This window comes from Triplophysa dalaica, chromosome 17 (assembly GCF_015846415.1).
Source record: "Triplophysa dalaica isolate WHDGS20190420 chromosome 17, ASM1584641v1, whole genome shotgun sequence".
Classification (NCBI taxonomy): domain Eukaryota; kingdom Metazoa; phylum Chordata; class Actinopteri; order Cypriniformes; family Nemacheilidae; genus Triplophysa; species Triplophysa dalaica.
This window is the reverse complement of record NC_079558.1, coordinates 21,729,114-21,749,412: the sequence shown is the minus strand read 5'-3', so window position 1 is coordinate 21,749,412 and position 20,299 is coordinate 21,729,114. Positions and strand designations below refer to the sequence as shown.

Genomic DNA, 20,299 nt, shown 5'->3' with positions numbered 1-20,299 from the left:
AATTCGGTACAACTCCGGCACTGCTTGCGTCCCAATTTTATGTAATTTTACACAAAATAGTCCTGACTTCATATGTGTGTTTGTGAAGCCCACATGAAAAATACTATAGTATACTGTAGATTATACTATAGTAAACTTTGTCATGGTAAACATTAAAGCATATTGAAATATACTAGAGTATTTCTTTCTTGATTTGTGAGATTATGCTATGTCTTCAGAAATCATATGGATCAGTTTGAATAATGAATGTCTGGCACTTTCTGTTCATTTAGTAAATGGCTGAAAGTCCGTCTGTGAGATGTGATTTATGGATTATTATTCACACTCTGATGGATATGAATTCAAGGCAGCCAAGAGTTGAGATTTAGAAATGCGTTCCAGAGAGTCGTAACTTCACATTCGTCTTTAGGAAGTGTGGCCATTAAAGGAACACTTGTCATAATAACCTGCATTCATAAATGAGCTCCCCCGTCAGGCTGATAAATAACACCACTTTAGTTTTAGTGTGAATGAATGTGATTTCACCAAATGAAACCTTCCTCATCTTATTTTAGCTTCTCCAGATGCAGCGTTTTTGAAGTGTTCGGATGATGTGAGTGCATGAATAAGAGTCGGGTACGCGAACGGTCAGACAGAGAAGGAAAAACACGCTTTAGTGTTAACCACAGTACACTTCCTAGATTCTGTAAATATATTGTGTTTATGAACTTTGTCAAAGTAAATAATAAAGTACACTAGAGTATTTACTGGAGTTTATTAATTTCCTAAACAGGATTTTTCCTTGCTCAAGGTGGAGGAGGTGCAACATGCGTGTAGGCGTACTGTCCCTTTAAGTGGCTTAACAAAACACAAGTTCTAAACATTTGATGAAAATGAAAACTAATAAGTTGTATCAAATATTAATTGTATTCAAAGAAAAAGATACGCTTTTAAGCCTTTTCAAATAACTTTTTAGGCCATAATTAACCAGTCTTACTAAACGAACAAAGTTCATTCACATCCTACGTTCTCTTGTGGTTCATTGAGCTTTGAATGATTCACTGATCTCCTACATTCTGTTTAAATTCAGTCATTTGTTTGCGAGTTGATCTGATCGCAAAGTGTGTTCATACTGGCGACCTTTTGTCCGCCATAAAACAATTCCGACCGGGTTTGATTTTCAACATTTTTCGCATCCGTAGCAAGAGAGGCGTTTTGACTATTCAGAGACACCGTACAAACCAGCGCCAAATATGAAAGACGCATAGGAACATTTCAGAGTGTGCAAAGACCTTAAAACTTGCCTTGAGTATAAAACAATTTGGTTATTTAAAACTTTCATGCCATGCATATGTACGATATTCTGTTCATTTCAATTTATTGTGCAGCCAAAGTTCAGATGAAAGTGAAATACTGGACGAGTAGATAAGAGAGAGATTGATGGCTTTCATTTTTGGAGGACGTGTTGTGGCTGTAGTTTCTCATTAAAGACAGATCCGCTCGCTTTGATTCATGAGGAGCGTTTTTACAGAATTAATTGGATGGAGGGATCTCTGCCATCACTGCTGGCCATTTCTCTTTCAACTTTGCCATCTTTTAAATCAAATATTTATAGAGAACGAGCGTTTCTGCACAAGAGCATTAGGTGCCGGACAGAAGCTCAGTGTGTTCAGTCATCTCTTCTTCTTCTTGTGTCAAGTCAAGTTTATTTACGTATATTGCGTAAACTTTTTACAGCTGTACATGAAACATATTAACTACGAGTTCCATCTGGAATAGACATCAGTGTACAGTACAGCATATAAAATACTGTACATCATCAGACACACATATGGACCGAAGTTAACTTCCTTTCTGAGTTTGGTTAAATAATTTATTTTAAATTGAATTCATATTGATTTTCATTTATAAAGTGATATTTATTGGATGTGAATTATATTAAATTCTATTAAAACAGTTATTGACTCTTTGCGGAGGTCTACAGGAAGTTACGTTTGGGCCACAAAACGTATGTTTATTTTGTCATGTTTTGTGTGAACAAACACACAGACTGATGTAGGAAGATATAGATTTTATTGCTCTCCCTACTTACTGTTTCTCTGTCTCATCAGGTTTCTCTCTGTCTTTTATCCTCTATCACTCACTCACTCTTCACTCGCTGATTCACTCAATCATTCTTTCTTCTTTCCTTCTTTCTTTCTTTCATTCTTTCTCTCTCTCGTTCACTCTTTCTTTCTTTCTTTCACTCACTCACTATTTCTCTCTCTCTCTCTCTCTCTCTCTCTCTCTCTCTCTCGCTCGCTCACTCACTCACTCACTCACTGATTCACTCTTTCTTTTTTCTTCTTTCTTTCCTTCTTTCTTTCTTTCTTTCTTTCTTTTTTCTCTCTCTTGCTCTAACAATCTTTCTTTCTCTCCTTCACTCACTGATTCACTCACTGATTCGATCACTGATTCACTCAGTCATTCTTTCCTTCTTTCATTCTTTCTCTCACTCGTTCACTCTTTCTTTCGCTCAGTCATTCTTTCCTTCTTTCCTTCTTTCTCTCACTCGTTCAGTCTTTCTTTCACTCAGTCTTTCTTTCCTTCTTTCCTTCTTTCTCTCACTCGTTCACTCTTTCTTTTGCTCACTCCTTCTTTCTTTCTTTCTTTCTTTCTTTCTTCTTTCTCTCTCTCGAACACTCACTCACTCACTCTTTCTAATGGTGCTGACTACACAAACAGAGAGTTCTTTAATATTCATTTGTATCTTTAATATGAGGCGTCGGCTGAGACCTTGAGTCTGACGTCTGTAGTATTAAAAGTGATTTGTGTGTGTATGTTATTTATATTCTAGGAGACGAACTGTGTTTCTCAGTAATTGCTTCGACAAACATTTACAGTTGAGTAATGTGAAGTGTGTTTACTGTCAGCGTCTCACCCACTTTACTGCTTTCACTTTTCTTCAAACAACTTCAGTGGATTTTTCTTCCTTCTTTGGCTGTGTCTGCTGAACTATTTGTAAATCGCTTTCGTGTGTTTTATCAGCAGTTGTAATTTATCACACGTAAGCACTCTCAGATCGTCTGTGTGAAACATCAAAACTTGAGTTTCTCATTTGCCGCAGTATGTGTGTGATTTATCAGTCAGGTCGACCCGAACCCGAGCAGAGACGACACTTGTGTGATGGAAACTTTCTGCTGTTCCTTAAGACTCGTAAAAAACATCATAAAATATCTGCAGCGATGCAGCGATGGTAAAAATGTGTGTGTGTGTGTGTGTGTGTATTGATTCGACAAACCCGTTGTGTCGAAGCTGTATCCTTTCTTCTTTCTTCTTCAGAACACAGCAGAAGATATTTTAAGGAATGTTGATCATCGAAACCTCTATATTAAAAAACTCCACTGACTTCCAATGTATGAACACAAAACCACTGAGACATTTCTCAAAATATCTTCTTTTGTGTTCCAGTGAAGAAAGACTCACATACAGGTTTACAACCACGACAGGGGCGTAGCAGCCATTTTAAAGTGTGGGGGGGCAGCTGTCAGGTGATGTGACCCTCAATGGCCAAATAAATTATGCACATAATGTACATGTTCATATAATTAATAATATATAGACTACCAGTTGCATTTTAGAGCACCCTATTTGCAATCTTGGGAAAATTCCATGATAGCAAATAGCCTACCATAGTAAACACTATTTTATTATTTAGCATATAACACATTTTATTGAACAATTTTAACATAACATGAATAATATATATATATGATTGAATCACACTGAAGGGGTGTATTTCGTGATATCAGCCGGCCGTTTGTACATTATTCAGCTTATTACACGGCTACTCACCACATGAAAAAATAACTGGATATGAAATGTGAATTTGAAATAATTTATAAGCTTATTTTTAACGAATGGCGACCTTCTGCAAGGAAAAGCCGTTTAGTTTCGGGTGTAAGGTAAGAAACATTGTTCAAACGTCACGAACAGGCAAATTGGTTTGATCATTTGTTAATATAATGTCATATATGTTATTAAAAGAGATATTTATAATTCATTTTTGTGTAACATTAAAATGATTTGCACCATCCGAGTTACAGGGTGTTATTAGTGTTGAGCGGTTATTATTTGAAAATAACAACCCTTGGAATGTTGCCACTGGCCAATCAGAGTCAAGCATTCAAATGAGCCGTGTAATAATGGGACATAACAAATACTTGCAGTGTATGTTTGAGAACAGGACATAATCGTCCTCTGCTTATTCAGGGGTATAAAAAGGCTAAGAAATCACAACCGCAAATCCCATCCAGAGATTTGAAGCTCTTGGCAGACCCGCCCGAGAGATGATTCGGCTTGTGATTGGCTGAATGTTACTTCACTCAAAGATAAGTAAAAAACCAGAGAACACGGACTGAAATGTAGGCGGTGGGTCCAGAATAGTGCGGGGAACAGAATCACCTGTTCCTAAAAGCGACTACGCTGCAAATGCAATATTAAAGAAAGAAGATGTGATTTTGAGATCTTCTTCCGTTTGTATGATTTGTTGCAGATTTTTTTGATGTGAGGTCATTACGCGGTGTCTTTGTTTTGTCAAGCGTCTGCCCTGAGGTCAGTGTCGACAGGTGCTGTTCTGCAGCGGCCATCTGACACCACATCAGACACACAGACACGTGCCGTTCCTCTTGCATGCTTATCATTATTCTGAGGTTCAGTGTTTGGTTTTGTGCTTATTACAGAAAGAAAATGAAAAATTATTTCTGTGATTTCTTAGAATAAATGGAGAATAAATGGAAAGTCTTGCTTAAGTCTCATCTGCATTTCAAATGTTTCTCTTTGTGAGAAAATGAGTCAGAAACTAGACAAATGGGTCTGTCGTGAGAGTTTGAGAAGAAATGTCAATGTGTCAAACTGAGCTCAGATTTGTCTCGTCTGCGATCAATAATTGAGACTTAAACAAAACTAAGAATGCAATCAAATATCTCGAGTTATGAAGGAAAAAAACGCTGGGTTGTCATAATGTCAATGAATTTCAGGTTGACCCTGCGTCAGGGTCACGTGAAGTGCGATTTGACAGACGGGTCATTTCAGGGGTGTGTGGTTGTATTTTCTGGATGCTGTGTTCCGGTAGGTCGACGCTGACGTGTGTGTGTGTGTGTATTTCAGCGTGACATGTACGATGCTTCGCTTGTGTTACGTGTCTCACATATGTGGCATACGCCGACACCTGACGCTGGTACACAGATCCTGATTTAGACACACAGCACAATTTAACAATCCATACGTATACTGTAGTGTGTGTTTAAATGTTGAGAAGCAGGTGAAAGTTGTGTGTTTGCATTGTTTAATAAATTGCTATAATAAATAAAATAAATATAATATATAATTATAATAATATAAATTATAAAATTTAAATAATATAATTATTCAGTTTATTTTTGATTGGACACCAGAGACAGTACACTGCAAAAACTGACTTTCTTTCTTAATATTTTTGTCTTGTTTTCCACTACAAGTGTCTACAAATTCTTGAATCAAGAAGAATTAGTAAAAACACTTTCCTTGACGCATGTATGTATAATGCATTATAAAAGTCGTTTTAAAGGATTGAATGCACCTTTTAATGCATTGTAATGTCTTATAAATAATTGTTATTACAGTTAATGCATTATAACACTTAGCAATTCATTGTTACGCTACACATTTTAAATTGGTTATAATTCTTTACAACTACATATAATGCATTACACCACACATTATGAAGAATTATAATGCATCTTACCATTAAATAACTTTTTATAATGCAATATTCATGCTTCAAGAAAGTGTGACCGAATCATTTTCTTGATGAGCAAAATTAGCTAAGAAAATAAGTCTTGTTGTTAAGTCTTGTAATATTACATTTCAGTGAATTTGTGCTTAAAATATTTAAAAAATCTGCCAATGGGTTAAGAAAAATGATCTTGAATTTCGTGACTAAGAAAAATGTAAACTTTAATTCCAGATTACTTTTCTTACCCCATTGGCAGATTTTGTTGCTTGTCTTTAGCACAAATTCACAGAAATTTCATCTTTCATTCTTAAGTCATATTGCTCATCAAGAAAATGCATCTTGATTGTAGAATTTGCAGACATTTCTACTGGAAAACAAGACAAAAAGACTGAACAAGTAAATCATTTTTTTCAGTGTTGAAAGAGAAAGCTCTCCACAGATTAATGACGTTCATTGTGTGTTTCATTCATACTGATGTTGTGATGTTTCATGTTTGTTTTGGCAGGATGATGATGCTAATGTCTCTCTCTCTCTCTCTCTCTGTCTCTGTGTGTCTGCAGGACGTGCAGCGAGTGTGTAATCCAGCCGTCATCGGTGATGGTGGGATTAAAGGAGGAGGGGATGCGGTGGTGGCGCCCAGCGAGGTGGGCTGGATGACCTCGGTGAAGGACTGGGCGGGGGTCATGATCTCTGCTCAGACGCTCACTGGACGCGTGCTGGTGAGTTTACATGTTTGCGTGTCACATGTCCAGCGTGGGTGGAGAGTGGGGTTGTTATGTATTTTCTATTTTCTAAAGGATTCAGATGAGAAAAAACACAGCGTGTTATCTGTGTGGCGGTCCTGGTGTTGTTAAGTGTCAGGCAACAGGATTGGTCAGCCGGGGCTTAGCAAAGCATCTGGTTTAAGTTTCACCAACCTTACGAATTAGCATTCATGAAGTTCACATAACACAGAAACAGTATTTATGTCGGACAGAGTGAGTCATGTGAATCATTTGATTCAGTGAGTTGAATGCTTGAGACAAATGACTCCTGGGTTTTTCTGTGAAGAACACAGTTTGACTGGTTTATTAAAAAAATGAAACATTTGTTTCACACACAGACACACACACACACACACAATTTTGGTCACCACGGTGACACGAGTCCCCATGTGTTGGTGGGCATTCAGGTTTAGGTCCACACACACACACAGACTCACAGTTCTGTGTATCATAGAGAGTGTATCATATGTCAGTAGCAGTGTAATGTATATCACACACACATACACATGCACCTTGAGCTGCAGTGTTTACACACACATGAATGTTTTCAAACATACATCATGATTTATTCATACTGTATACTGTGAGACATTCAGATATCTATTCTTTTATCAGACGTTTAAAATGTGGTTTGTCTACTTAATGTCTGTTTAATTCCCTACAGAACACCAGAGTGTAGTACTTTAATTACACAATCCTTATTTCTATGTTTACTGTGTCTTTATGGTCACGGTTAAATATATTTACTGTAGGAAAATCATATTTTTTATGTATATGTGTCTGTTTGTATGAGATATGAGTCTGTTTTTGTGTGTGTTTTTTTTGTAAGTCTGTTTGTGCTTGTGTGTGTGTGTGTGTGTTTGTCTGACTGTACAAGCAAATTTATTAGTCACTTCCTCTCTAGATTACAAGGATGGCTCTTTATAATTGTAGTTTAGTAAAACGGTCTGTTACCATGACAGCAGTTAACTTCCTCCTGCAGGTGTGTGAGTGTGTGTGTGTCATGTCAGGTTGTTGAGTTGGGTCGAATACAACCTCTTGTATCTCCACACACACACGCACGCACGTGCACACACACACACCACACCACACACGCACACACTTTTTAACACATTTGGCAGACAGAATTTAAAATATAATAAATGAAATGAATGATGTATGTGAATTCTGTAGCATATGTGACAGATGAGCGCTGATGATGAGAATAATACATCAACTACAGTCATTAAACCAGCTTTAAGCGCATGAATTAATAAAACCTTTTCCAGAAATATCCCTCGACATCTCTCAGAGAAAGAAGATAAAGAGGAAGAGGAAACGCATCATCACTGTGAACCCTCATAGCTTCTGTCACAGCTAATACACCTTTAATGAAAGAGATTCAATTACATCTGAGCTCAGGGCTCACTTTATCACACATAACTCTCTCTCTCTCTTTTTCTCTCTTTCTCTCTTTCTCTCTCTCTCTCTCTCTCTCTCTGTGTGCGTGTGCTATGTGTGTTTTATAAAGCAATAATGAACGTGTGGACGGCTGTAGTCAATGTAAAAGATGTTTGTGGCCAATCAGAAACATTCTCTGGCTGTCAATATTTTTTCTTGTGCGTGTGATTGTTTGTAAGTTACATGGAAGGTTAGTTTTTATATGTGTATGTATGTGTGTGTATTTGTATGCGTGTGTGTGTGTGTGTGTGTGTGTGCATCCGTGTGTGTGTGCAACTTATATTGAGAAATTTGAGATTTTTTCTTTTTCTAAAAGTCATCAGATGCAGAGTTGTAGACTAAATGTAAAGTTTGGTCGCTTGCAGTGAAATCTTGGTCTGAAATGTTCCGATATCACACATGAAACACGGCTGTTATCTTGTGGGTCAGTGTGTTAGTTTCAGTAGGTGTGTGTGTTGGCTGCGGTGAACATTTTGTTTGTTGTGAATTGACAGAGTTGGTTTGTCTACACTAAACATGCTGCTGTAAGATGTTTCACAAAAGCCTTTGATTTCAGTAGAAATGTAAACATGAGCTGTTGAAAGATGTGACGGGAACAAAAAATGTTTAAAGTTCTGTCTAAGAGCTCATTATAGAAGTGTGAATGGAAGTGTGTGTTTGTGTGTGTGTGTGTGTGCTTGTGTGTGCTCATGCGTGTGTGCTCGTGCATGTGTGAGTCCTGGTTGTGCGTCTGTGTTTTTGACCTGTATTGCTAAGAAAGAATTAGGAAATCAAATGTGATATCTGGAAATTACAGTTAAAGTAATCTGATGACCACCTTTACATCATATTTTATAGGGGTGGGAATCTTTTGGCACCTCACAATTCGATTCATATTGATTCTTGAAATCACGGTTCAATTAAAAACCGATTTGCTATTCAAAAAACTTGCTTACAGTTTTGCAAACAAAAATACTTCATCTCTGAGGTTCTCGATTGGTATAAATAATATTTTTGTATTATCTTTTGTCTGGTGTTGTCAGGATACGGTCAGTGGAACAAAGAGTTCGTTGTGATGTTGAATGGACCTGGACTGATACAGAGTTTTTGTTTAGATATAAAATACTGTTTGTGTTACTGTAATATATTGTAGTGAGATGTGATGTAATGTCAGAAATCATGAATGTCCAGGTCCCAGGTCATTTCTCATCCCCACAATCAATTTAAATAAATAAATATCAATTGGGAGGGGAATTTGACGGGAAATCATATTTAAATAATATTCCTTTTTTTTTAATCTCTTGATTTCGCAGTGAAATTTGACCTGGAGATGTTTGTGTGAGATTTAGAAAGAGATGTGGCTTCTCTAGTTACGTCTCTGCAGGGACAGACTCACTGTCCTGTTTCAGGAGCACTCACACAGACCCACACACAAGCACATACATGCATGCACAAACACAAACACAAACACACACACACAGACCCACGCACGCACACACCCACACACATACACACACAAACGCACGCACGCAAGCAAGCACATACATACACGTACGCGCACACGTACACACACACACGTACACATGCGCGCGCACTCACACACACACATGGACTGAGTCTGATCTGATCTAGGTTCAGTGAGTAGTTCTGGAACAGTCTTTTCTTTTTATGTCATTTCATGTTTGTATGTGAGTTTTGTGTTTTTACTGTACACATGTACACATAATTGTTTTCCGATAATAAAAACTGATAATTCTTTAACATTGGAAGTCTATAACCGATACATTGGCCGATATAAAGTATTTATATATTCATATAAAATTCCCAAGAAGAGTCAAAAGGCAAACAGTGGACAACTGCTTTTATTTGAAAACATTGACTGCAGAACACAAGGTCACCATTAGTTCTTTTTTCCTCCCTTTAAAACATGTACCAAGCCTTCTTAACACTTGTTAACAGTTCTTTAACCTTCCGATTGTTCTAGGATACTTTTTATTTAATATACAAATGATAGACGTTCTTCCAGAGCAACCCAGAAAAATGTTCTCACCCAATGTCCACGAGTCTAAGAGGTGTCAAGACAGGTTCCTATGTTTTACACTTATGTTTACACACCACATCAACAATGTTCTGCTAATAGCAGTATGTGAATGATCAGGACAGAAAGTAAGTACTGTACTGGATTTTAACTGAGAAGCGTGCAGCTTAAGAAGTTTAACCAGAGGAGATGTGTAATGAGGAAGGCGGGACGAGAGCTGTGAGGCGGGGCCGGTGGTGTGAGTGATAGTGGGAATCAGCTGTGTGCACAACGGTCCTGCATCTCTCACGGAGGAGATCGGGAGCATGAGAGGTCGACCGTGAGGTGGCTGCTGGCCTTTTACTTCCCTGTTATAGTTTGTTTATTTTGATTCAAATGTGTTTGAATGTTTGCCGGTTCCCACCTCCTTGATGATTATTGGCTATAATAAAGTGATTGGTTTTATGATTTATCTTGCTCTCTTCGTCGTGGATGTTTGCTCGGTGGCTTTTGGTCGGGGTCACTGAGTGCAGCTATGACACGTCAGAGGGGATCTGGTCCTCCCGGTTGAGTCTGGTTTCTCCCGAGTTATTTTTCCTCCATTAATCAATCATTGGAGTTTAGGTTACTCGTCACAGCAGGGCAGTGTTGGCTTGCTCAACGGGAGACTGCATTTATTTATTTATTTATTAATTAGATATTATTTATTAGAATGATCTTACTCGTTCTATAAACACCATGCACTGTGCTGTGTTTAACCTTCTCTGTGTTTTTCTGTTTTTCTTATTTGCTCCTGTAAAGCTGCCTTCGCTATATAAAAAACTTGAATTGAATTGAATAAATTCGCCTAAAGTTTATTATCGGTCGATACGATATCATTAAAAATGACCATTTAAGGGCTGATACCGATATGGACGATAACTCATTGTGCATCCCTAGTTTTAATATGTTAGGACATTATTACACACAATATGAAGGCAATCATTTGATATTTTACGCACTTTACAGGTTATATGATGTCTGGCTACAGCTTTTGTTATTGGGATGTTTGTAAGCCTCAGATAACTCAGAATTAACATCATTATTCTGTGGGATTAGTTTGTCTGCTTCATTTTTTCAAAATACATGTTTAAACAGGGTTGTCCTGGCTCAAACTGAGGCGGAGGTGATGCCATCAGGATCTTGTACACACATGTAGGCTTACCGTACCATTAGGTGGCTTATCCAAAGTAACTTTGACATATTAAAGGTTCTAATAAAATTTGATGTAAGAAAAGCATGCTTAGATAAACTAAACTTTGCTCTGTACACTGTAGCAGGCTTTGTGAGACATGTTTTTATAGCTCTTATGATTTTTGTTGTCAATAAAACATCAAAGCCTGGTCATATTTTTCTTAAATGCAACACTTAATATACTGTATTAACAAGATACGCATCTTCTCTCAGCACAATATGTGCAATATTTCCAATATATATTGTTGTAAATGTCTTGGATTTGATATCCTAAAATTTTATTCTTTAGCTATTGTGTAATTATCCACAGAAGTTTAGTTTATACATATGATCCAAACATAAAAAATGTATTGCGAGAATGACATTGAAATGTATATTAGTGATAAGAAGAAGATGATGATGGCGATGATCTTCTGTGTCATTTATAATTCATAACTATAACTGACACCAGCATTGCTAATGGTCTCCATCACACTTCATCAGACCTGTGACATTTCTCGCTCTTTGCTCCGTCTCTCATGTACTGAATGTGAGGATGATGATGATGAAGAGCTGGTTAAATAATTGACTAACCTGCTGTAAACACCCCTCTCTCTGGGTCTCTCCTCCATCTCTTGTTGACAGATGATGAGAGGTAAGAGGAGGTTGAGGTTTCCTGCTGTGTGTCTTTATCTGCTTTATTCAGCCCATTAAACTCGGTGACATTTACGACAGAGAGGAGTGTTAAACATCTGCTGCCCGTCATCATTGTGGCGTTAATGAGCTCAACCTTTATTAGTTAAAGAACAGCTTACAGTCCGGTCACGCACAGACGCTGATCTTCTCACACTCTCAGTCTGCCCTAACTGACACAAACACACAACATGTTTACATGATGGAGAGATTTGTGCTGAAGTTTTATTTTTGATTTATGATATTCTGTTTGTCTGTGTTTCTGTGTCTATTTGAGTTTGTCTGTGTAAGTCTGTCTTTACGTGTGTGTCTGGCTGTCTTTGCGTCTGTGTTTTTGTGTGCATTTTCCTATGTGTGTCTTTATGTTTGTTTATGTGTGGGTGTGTTTGTTTGTTTCTGTGTGCACATGCACATGTCTTTGTGCGTGTGTTTCAGAGCTTTTATTGTGTGTCTGTTTCTGTTTGTGTATGTGTTTTGTGCGCACGTGTGTGTGTGTGTCTGTTTCTGTGTGCGTTTAGAGTATGTGTGTGTGTCTATGATTGTGTGCGCATGAGTAAGTGTACGTGCACTTGTGTGTTTGTATATGTGTGTGTATCTGTATCTGTGTTCATGTGTGTGTTTGTTTATGTTTGTGTGTGTGTGTGTGACCTTGGACTTGTGTATGTGTGTGTGTCTGTGTTCATGTGTGTGTATGCTTCTTTATGCGTGTGTTTGTTTATATGTGTGTGTGTGTCTGTCTGTATGTGTGTATATGTGAGTGTCTTTCTGTGTGTTTTTTCTATGCGTGTCTATTTCTATATGTGCATTTCTTTGTGTATGTTTGTGTATAGTGTGCATGAAAGTGTTACACAGGTGTGTGTGTTCTCTATACTGCAGGAGTGTAAAGTTGTTAAGCGTTTTATCTCACTTACACACTTTGAGGGTTTCCATAGTGCTGACCTCTGACCTCTGAATGTCTTATCAGCTCATATTATAACTGTGGGTCATTGTGTAATCTCCAGCTGCTGCTACACACTGACAATACACACACATTAGCACCTCTGATTTTTACTGATGTTTGCTCTGTTGCCAAAAACATGATGTCACTTCCTGAGGAAAAGGAAGTGACGTCGACACATACTGTGATAAGAGACACATAATGTGTCCTTGTGTGTAGCAGAAATCAGTCTCTTCAGTAGAGAGTTGATGAAATGACCTCTGACCTGTGATGTTACTCTAGCTTTAGTAAACACTTTGACTCGGCCGTGTGACACCGGCTCACATCCGATCCTCTTCCACGCTTGTCACATACACACGCGTGTCTTAGGTAACCAACAGCGATTAGAAATCAAAGAGGCTTTCTGTTTCACACACACAGATTACATCTCAAACAACACACAAAACTCCTGCATCAAACATCACCGCAATTGTTGGATTAGCAATATTTTACTGTAGATTTTATAGAAACATGTGAGAGTGTGATTGTTGAAACACATCTGGAGTCTGGAGGTGTAAATGAATGTAGACTGTAGAGGTGAAATCATCTGGATTTGAGTCAATGTGATGAGAAATGTTTGAGTTCATATTGAGATCTTCAATAATATTGAGTTTTGATCGCAGACGAGACAAATCTGTGCTCAGTTTGACACATTGTTGACATCTCTTCTGAAACTCTATTGAGAAATTTCTGACTCTTGTTCTCAGGAGTAATATCAGAGACGCAAAGGAGACGTTTCTTAAATTGAAATATAAATCATATCCAGAGGTCTTTCATCGGTTGTTTGTCTGTGATTCTGTCAGTTTGTTGTTGTGTCAGACGGTGAGCTCAAGCGTCTGCTCCCCCTGCTGGTGGAATGAGGCTGAACGCCACTCATTGCCATGGAAACAGATGTGTCAAAGCATGACCACGCATGAATCAGACAGCAGGACAGAAAGAGGAGAATCAGACCTGGGTTGGAAGGTTTTAAAGCGGGACGGACGTGTGTGCGAGTGGCCATGAAAAACAAATGCATGTGATTTCTCACGTCGAGTTTATCGGAGGTTTACAGACAATACCACGGAAAATAATCAAGCTGCTCATTTAAAATGCATGAGAGAGAGGAGGAGAGAGAGAGAGAGAGAGAGAGGAGGAGAGAGAGAGAGAGAGAGAGAGAGGAGGAGAGAGAGAGAGAGAGGAGGAGAGAGAGAGAGAGAGAGAGAGATGGATAGAGAGAGTGACCTTCGTTCAGTGGCGGAAAAATGGGGTATGCACGGGTAAAAGGGACGGGTGCTGTGGCTTTACCTTACTTCAGATATAAATACATTTATGTGGTTTTGAAAAATATAAATCAATTATTATTCAGCATTATATTATTGAAATTGATGATTTAAGCACGATTAACACCAACCTTTCTGATCCAGAATGAATAGAATAATTGTAAAGCTCAGGTGTAGAGTGGACAGGAAGTGAAGTTGGAGAAAGAAGGGCGTGGGTTCGGGAAAGGACCACGAGACTGGAATCGAAATCGGGTCGCCCCGATGAATTTTTTTATTTTTAGAAAACTTATAAATAATAAAAAAATATAATGAAAAAGTAATTCTCTTATAATGAAAAAACTAAATTACTTTTGTCTACCATTTTAAATGAGTTCATTAAATATATATTTTATTTAAGTTATTATGTCAACCCATCACTCTTTGACAGTCAAATGGATCGAGCAAAGAAACTTTCCAAAGCGCAGAAAAGAACATTCAAATTAAAAACAAGTATTGACGAGTAAAAACAAAGTCCAAGTGATAAATATCGATTATCATTTCATCTCTGTAAATATTTAAGTTATTTAATGTCAGGCCTGTGTACTTCATATAACGTAACGTGAGCAGATGCGTCTTCTGCAAACAGCCCAAAACAGTTGAGACAGTGTGCGCCTGGACAGTGAAACAGCGCAATGATTGCACGATGACAGAGACATGAGCGCAAAAGAATGCTTTTTTTTAAGCTAAAGCTTCAATATTCCCGCGATGCCGCTCAGTTTTTTTTGCCATAACTAATGTTGCATATTCGCATTAATGATCATTTGAACACTTTGATCTGTTTTTTTGCTGTGTTTCTCTCATAAGTGAATCCGTCTTTTGAACGAGTCATTCATCCGGACATTTGAATGAATCAGCTGTTTTGAACGAGTTGGTTAAATGATTCAGTGACACAAAAATACTGGCGCCAACTTCTGGCCGTTTTAGTCACATTGAAAGTAAACCGAACCTTTTCCTATAAAAGCGTTAATATAAATGTAATTTGTGGCACATTGATTTAATTATTTCCATTGTTATACATTTTTTATTTAGTAGTTACTACAGTAAATGTTTTTTAAAATTACCAGACACTAATGGTTTTAACTCTCACCACAGTAAATATTAAAGTAATGTATACTTCAGTATTTGCTTAAACTTATCCTATTACTACAGTTAATACTACACATATTGTAGTGTGCAGTATAATACAGTCCACTAATTATTCATTAAAATCTTTGTATTTAGGAATTTGGTCTATTTTGTAGATATTTTTAACATAACAGCATCGCAATACTTCGTGGTATCTTGATATTTCATAAGGTATAGTATTATAAGATATGTTTATGGTGAAAGTGTCAGTAGTTGGGTTGTGAATGATGTTTGTTTTATTTTGGGGCGCGACGTCTCTTTAAAGCTGTGCGTCAGATCTGATGGTTACTCCTGTTTAGACACAATCTCATTCCTGTCCAAATCTCATCAGGGTCTGTCGATTAAAATGGGTCTCTGTCAGCGGGACACGAGACGCACTAATGAGAAAAATGTCCCGGTTCAGTCTCACAAACACACCGCTCACTGTGTTTATAACCACGCTTCATTCTTCTTCAAAACTTTTGAGTTTTTTAAATTGTAGTTAATCTGACGTTCAGTTGTATTTGTTTGTTGTGTTTTTCAGGTGGTGCTTGTGTTTGCTCTGAGCATCGGCGCTCTCGTCATTTACTTCATTGACTCTTCTGAGTGAGTAAATACAGCATTTCTTTATTATTAATATACAGCCGCCGAAAACTTGAAGAGATCTTTTCTACTGTTCATTTAACCATCATTTCTAGATCTACTGTTGCAGTTTTATTACAGTGTTTGTTTAATTTCAACCAAATCAAACCTCAGGACTGATTTAAAGTCATCCAACAGCAATGTCAAAGACTGACAGTATGACAAGACACATGAAAAAAGTTATCTCATAAAAAATGACAGAAATATGACCGTTATTTTCCTTGAAAGTGAATCTGAACTTGTTTTCTTTGCCGTATCTGACGTTTGAAAACAAACACAGCATCTTTTCTGTTATTTTCACCTGTTTCTCCGGTATTCATTTTGCTCCAAAAAAGTCCGATTTTTATGTGAAATTTGGGAGAAATATTGTTAGTAATTCACAGATTAAAAACAAAAACGACCATTTTATCTAAACGCATACCGATGGTAAATTGAGAAAAACTAATAAATCATTTTGAAATCCTCTCTTAATTTCTCGCACAGCAGTTGTGTGGTCTCTGAAACAGGTGGAAATAATGATTCATCATCTCTTGTTAAATGAAATGCCGTCTGTCATCATCATTTCACAAAATGCTACATAAGATGAATATTTTTAACAACACGATCTGGTACGCCTGTATGAATTACGTCTCTTAATAGTTAGAAATAGTAGTAAGAAACAAAGCAAACACAAAATATTCCTTTTGCTGTATTATTGTAGTGAATAAATAATTTTATAGTAAGTAGCAGGTTAATATAAACACACCGATACGGCAAAGTGAGTGTGTTTTATTCATTTGTAAATGGAAACGTGAATGGGTCTTAACACGGAGACAAGGGTAAAATACACGGCTAAATGGAGACCGGGGTGGAAACATTTGACCCGTAGGGTGTGAGATACACAGAGAGAGAGGTGAGAGCGTCTGAACACATTTTGTTTAAAGTGTCATGACATCACACACATGAGTGAGCTCATAAGGGTGGAAAACGTGTTTATGCTTACGGCCTGAGAGAGACACAAACATCTCTATATGACTGAAGAACCTGCGCATGTTTAGATATGAAGAATTTGCTTCCCAAAGAGATTTTATTTTTTCAAAAATCTTGTTTTTTACTTTTTCTTATGTTTTATTGTGTTAATCAGCTGTATTTTATGGCATAAATCGAAACAAACCAACTGCAGTTTGATATTAATTGGAATGCACAATAAAAAAACATGAATTTAGAAAATGTTATTTAAAGTTATCTCGTTTTGAACCAAAATCTTCAAATTATGCTCCAATAAACACTGGTTGTTTATGTGCTCGCTCCATGTTTATTTTGTCCAAAACATGTATGCATGTCAAATTTTATGTAAGATGTACAGAACTATTAAAGTGTCCAGAAGGCCAAAGTCTGAAAGAAATTGTTAAATTCCCTGTGATGCAGTAATGAGGAAAAGGACGGACTTCCCGTCTCAACACGTCTGTATGGAGCCAGACGGCGTTTGTGTGTGTGTCTGTGTGTGTGTGTGTCTAATGCTGTTCAGGAAGTTCTGCTCTGTAGATATGAAACAACTGAAAAATTAGTCATGACGATATTTATTTCTACAAGCAACTGGAACTATTTCTGATCTCAAATAACATGAGATTGGGTTGATGTTATTGAGTTTTATGATAATGAGGTTTTAAAATGTGTTTATTTCTGTTACGATAGAATATAATGCAGAAATCAACTGCCTATATAAAAAAACTATAGTATACTACAATATTTACTATAGTACACAGCAGCAAAACTCTGTACCTTACTGCACTATAGTATTTTTATAGTATGCTTGAGTGTTTAACACCGATTATCTATTTACTTTAATTAATACTTCCGAAAAATTTTGTGTACTAGACTATATGGCTCCAATGTTTACTATAGTACACTGCGGCAAAATTCTGCACTTTACTGCACTGAAGTATTTTTATACTATACTCGAGTATTTAAAGAGTTTATTTCCAAAAAGAGGTGACTTCGTTTTTTGTTTGTTTTATTGTGTTAGATAGCTGTATTTTTTTGTTATAATGGCTTAAATCAAAACAAACCAACTGCAGTTTGATTGAAATTAATGATTGATTGAAAAAACATGATTTAGTTAATTAGTTATCTCTTTTTGGAAATAAACTCTTCATTTACACCGTTTATCTATTTACTTTAGTTAAAACTCCCGAATGCTATAGTGTCCTAGACTACATAGCTCCAATTTACTGCAGTTTACTATAGTAAAGAGTACAGTATACTATAGTATTTTTGTGTGACGTGACACTGGTGATTGAGTGTATCATCAGCGTGACTCACTGTAATGTGATGCTCAATTGTATGTGTAGTCAACTGAAGTGATGCTCGTCGCTTAAATGCAAACGAATATTCTTGATGAAAGCCAACAAATCTTAGTGTAAATGTGAATACCTAGACAGCTTGTATTACCTGGGGAACAATAAAATGTATTATAAAATACATTTAAAAAAAAACATTTAAAAAATAATAAAATAATAAAATATTAATAATTTTAAAACAGCTGACATATAATTTACCCAGACATGTGAAATATCTTACAGAGACTGATGATGCAATTAAATCACTGTACCGTTAAACCAAGTGATGAAATAAAAGTCATATTCACAACAGTTTATTAATCTCTAGTAAGTGTTGTTAAAGGAGGTCTGTAGTGTGGCCTGTGACCCGACACGTCTCTGGTGTATTACTTACGGTAAACGTCTCTTCATTACAGCGGCGCTTCAGTTTCAGCGTGTTTCTCCGAGCCGCTGGTACAGAACCCAACTACAGACCCTGATCGAGTTTCTCAGTTCAGCAGCTGTTCTCTCTCAGGTCCTGTAATGATGGAGAGCGTCTGTCACTTACACAGAGACAAACCTGTTTGTATCTGATCCTCCTGAGATGAGTTTGATCTCCTGTGACCGAACCCGTCACACAAAACAGAACATCTCCTGCTCATATTTTACACCCAAATAAGGATGAAGATGCTTATCCATGTGCGTTACTGCAAAACATTGATTCTACTTAGATTATTCTGCAGACATCCACACGGAGGAAATTTCTGTTGTGGTAAACCATAATGTTTACTATAGTAAACTGTGGTCACATTCCTAGATACTATAGTGTTTTTCGCTGAAGTTAACAGGTTTGTTTTCCTCTGTTATTCAAACAGCCCTATTGAGTCCTGTCATGATTTCGAAAAGAACTACACGTTACAGATCGACATGGCCTTCAACGTCTTCTTCCTGTTGTACTTCGGACTGCGTGTAAGTTTGTTTTACATTAAACACACATTCACCTCCAGGACAGACGGATGTCATATAACGTGTTTTATTAGTTGATGAATGTGTTTTTTTTCATCTCTCCGTCTTCACAGTTCATCGCAGCCAATGATAAGCTGTGGTTTTGGTTGGAGGTGAACTCTGTGGTGGATTTCTTCACCGTTCCTCCCGTGTTTGTGTCCGTGTATCTGAACAGGAGCTGGCTGGGTAAATACGCTTCACATCACCACATCTGACCTCACCATCTCTCTCCTATTACTCACACTGAGGAAGACCTCCGTCGCCACCTGCTGGACGTTACACATACTTACAATTCAGCCTAAATATACCAATTCATTATAAATTATTATTCACCCTGGTGTCATTCCAAACCTGTATGACTCACTTTCATATCAAAGAAGATATTTTGAAGAATGTCGATAATCAAACAACACTGAACTCCATCGATGTATGTTGTATGAACACAGAGAACCACTGAGACATTTCTCAAAATATCGTCTTTTGTGTTCCGAAGATTTACAAACAGGTTTACAAACACACGAAGGGGAGTAAATGTTTTTAAATAAAAACATTGTTTTGAGTGAACTATCTCTTTAAACACACACAATTTGATGATGACACACCATCTGTTACACACAATCAGCTTTATTTTGCTGGGATTTGTGATCTCTCCGACATGCTGAGATTGAGAGAGACAGACATTCTGTATAAATCCTCCTATTGTTTGCACAGCATTAAGTTTTTTAAGGACGTCCCGTCTAAAGCTCATTTATTAGAGAGCAGGAATAACTCAAGCGATGGAGTTAAATATAACGGACGGACACATATCGACAGACACACAGTATCGCATCGACTGTAATGCACTTACTATAATGAAACGCTATGAAGCCGGCTGCTTTTGAATAATAGTTTTAGTGGTCAGACATTAATGATAGATGAAGTCATGGTTTATTTAATCAAGCGTGTTTGAATTAATCCCACAGAAAGAACATCGTGTTGTACTGGATTTACGTTTAGATTAAGGCTGGAAGTCAATTATTTGTAGGAAATTGGATTGTTTAATTGTTTGGAGTAAATGGATTATGTTGATCCTGGAAGGATGAGGAAGAAACTTGTTTTGTAAAGGAACGTGTGCTTTGCTTAAGGCGTATCGAGATTT

At 37.2% G+C, this 20,299-nt stretch overlaps 1 protein-coding gene across 1 annotated transcript in view; it reads left to right on the top strand.

Moving 5' to 3' along the window:
- The window catches only part of LOC130439152 (calcium-activated potassium channel subunit alpha-1-like), a 73,462-nt gene that overhangs the window by 20,599 nt on the left and 32,564 nt on the right, over positions 1-20,299 (top strand). Inside the window, 4 exon segments of the mRNA XM_056771604.1 lie at positions 6,295-6,453; positions 15,762-15,823; positions 19,032-19,125; positions 19,236-19,347. Coding sequence (XP_056627582.1) covers positions 6,295-6,453; positions 15,762-15,823; positions 19,032-19,125; positions 19,236-19,347 — 427 coding nt within the window.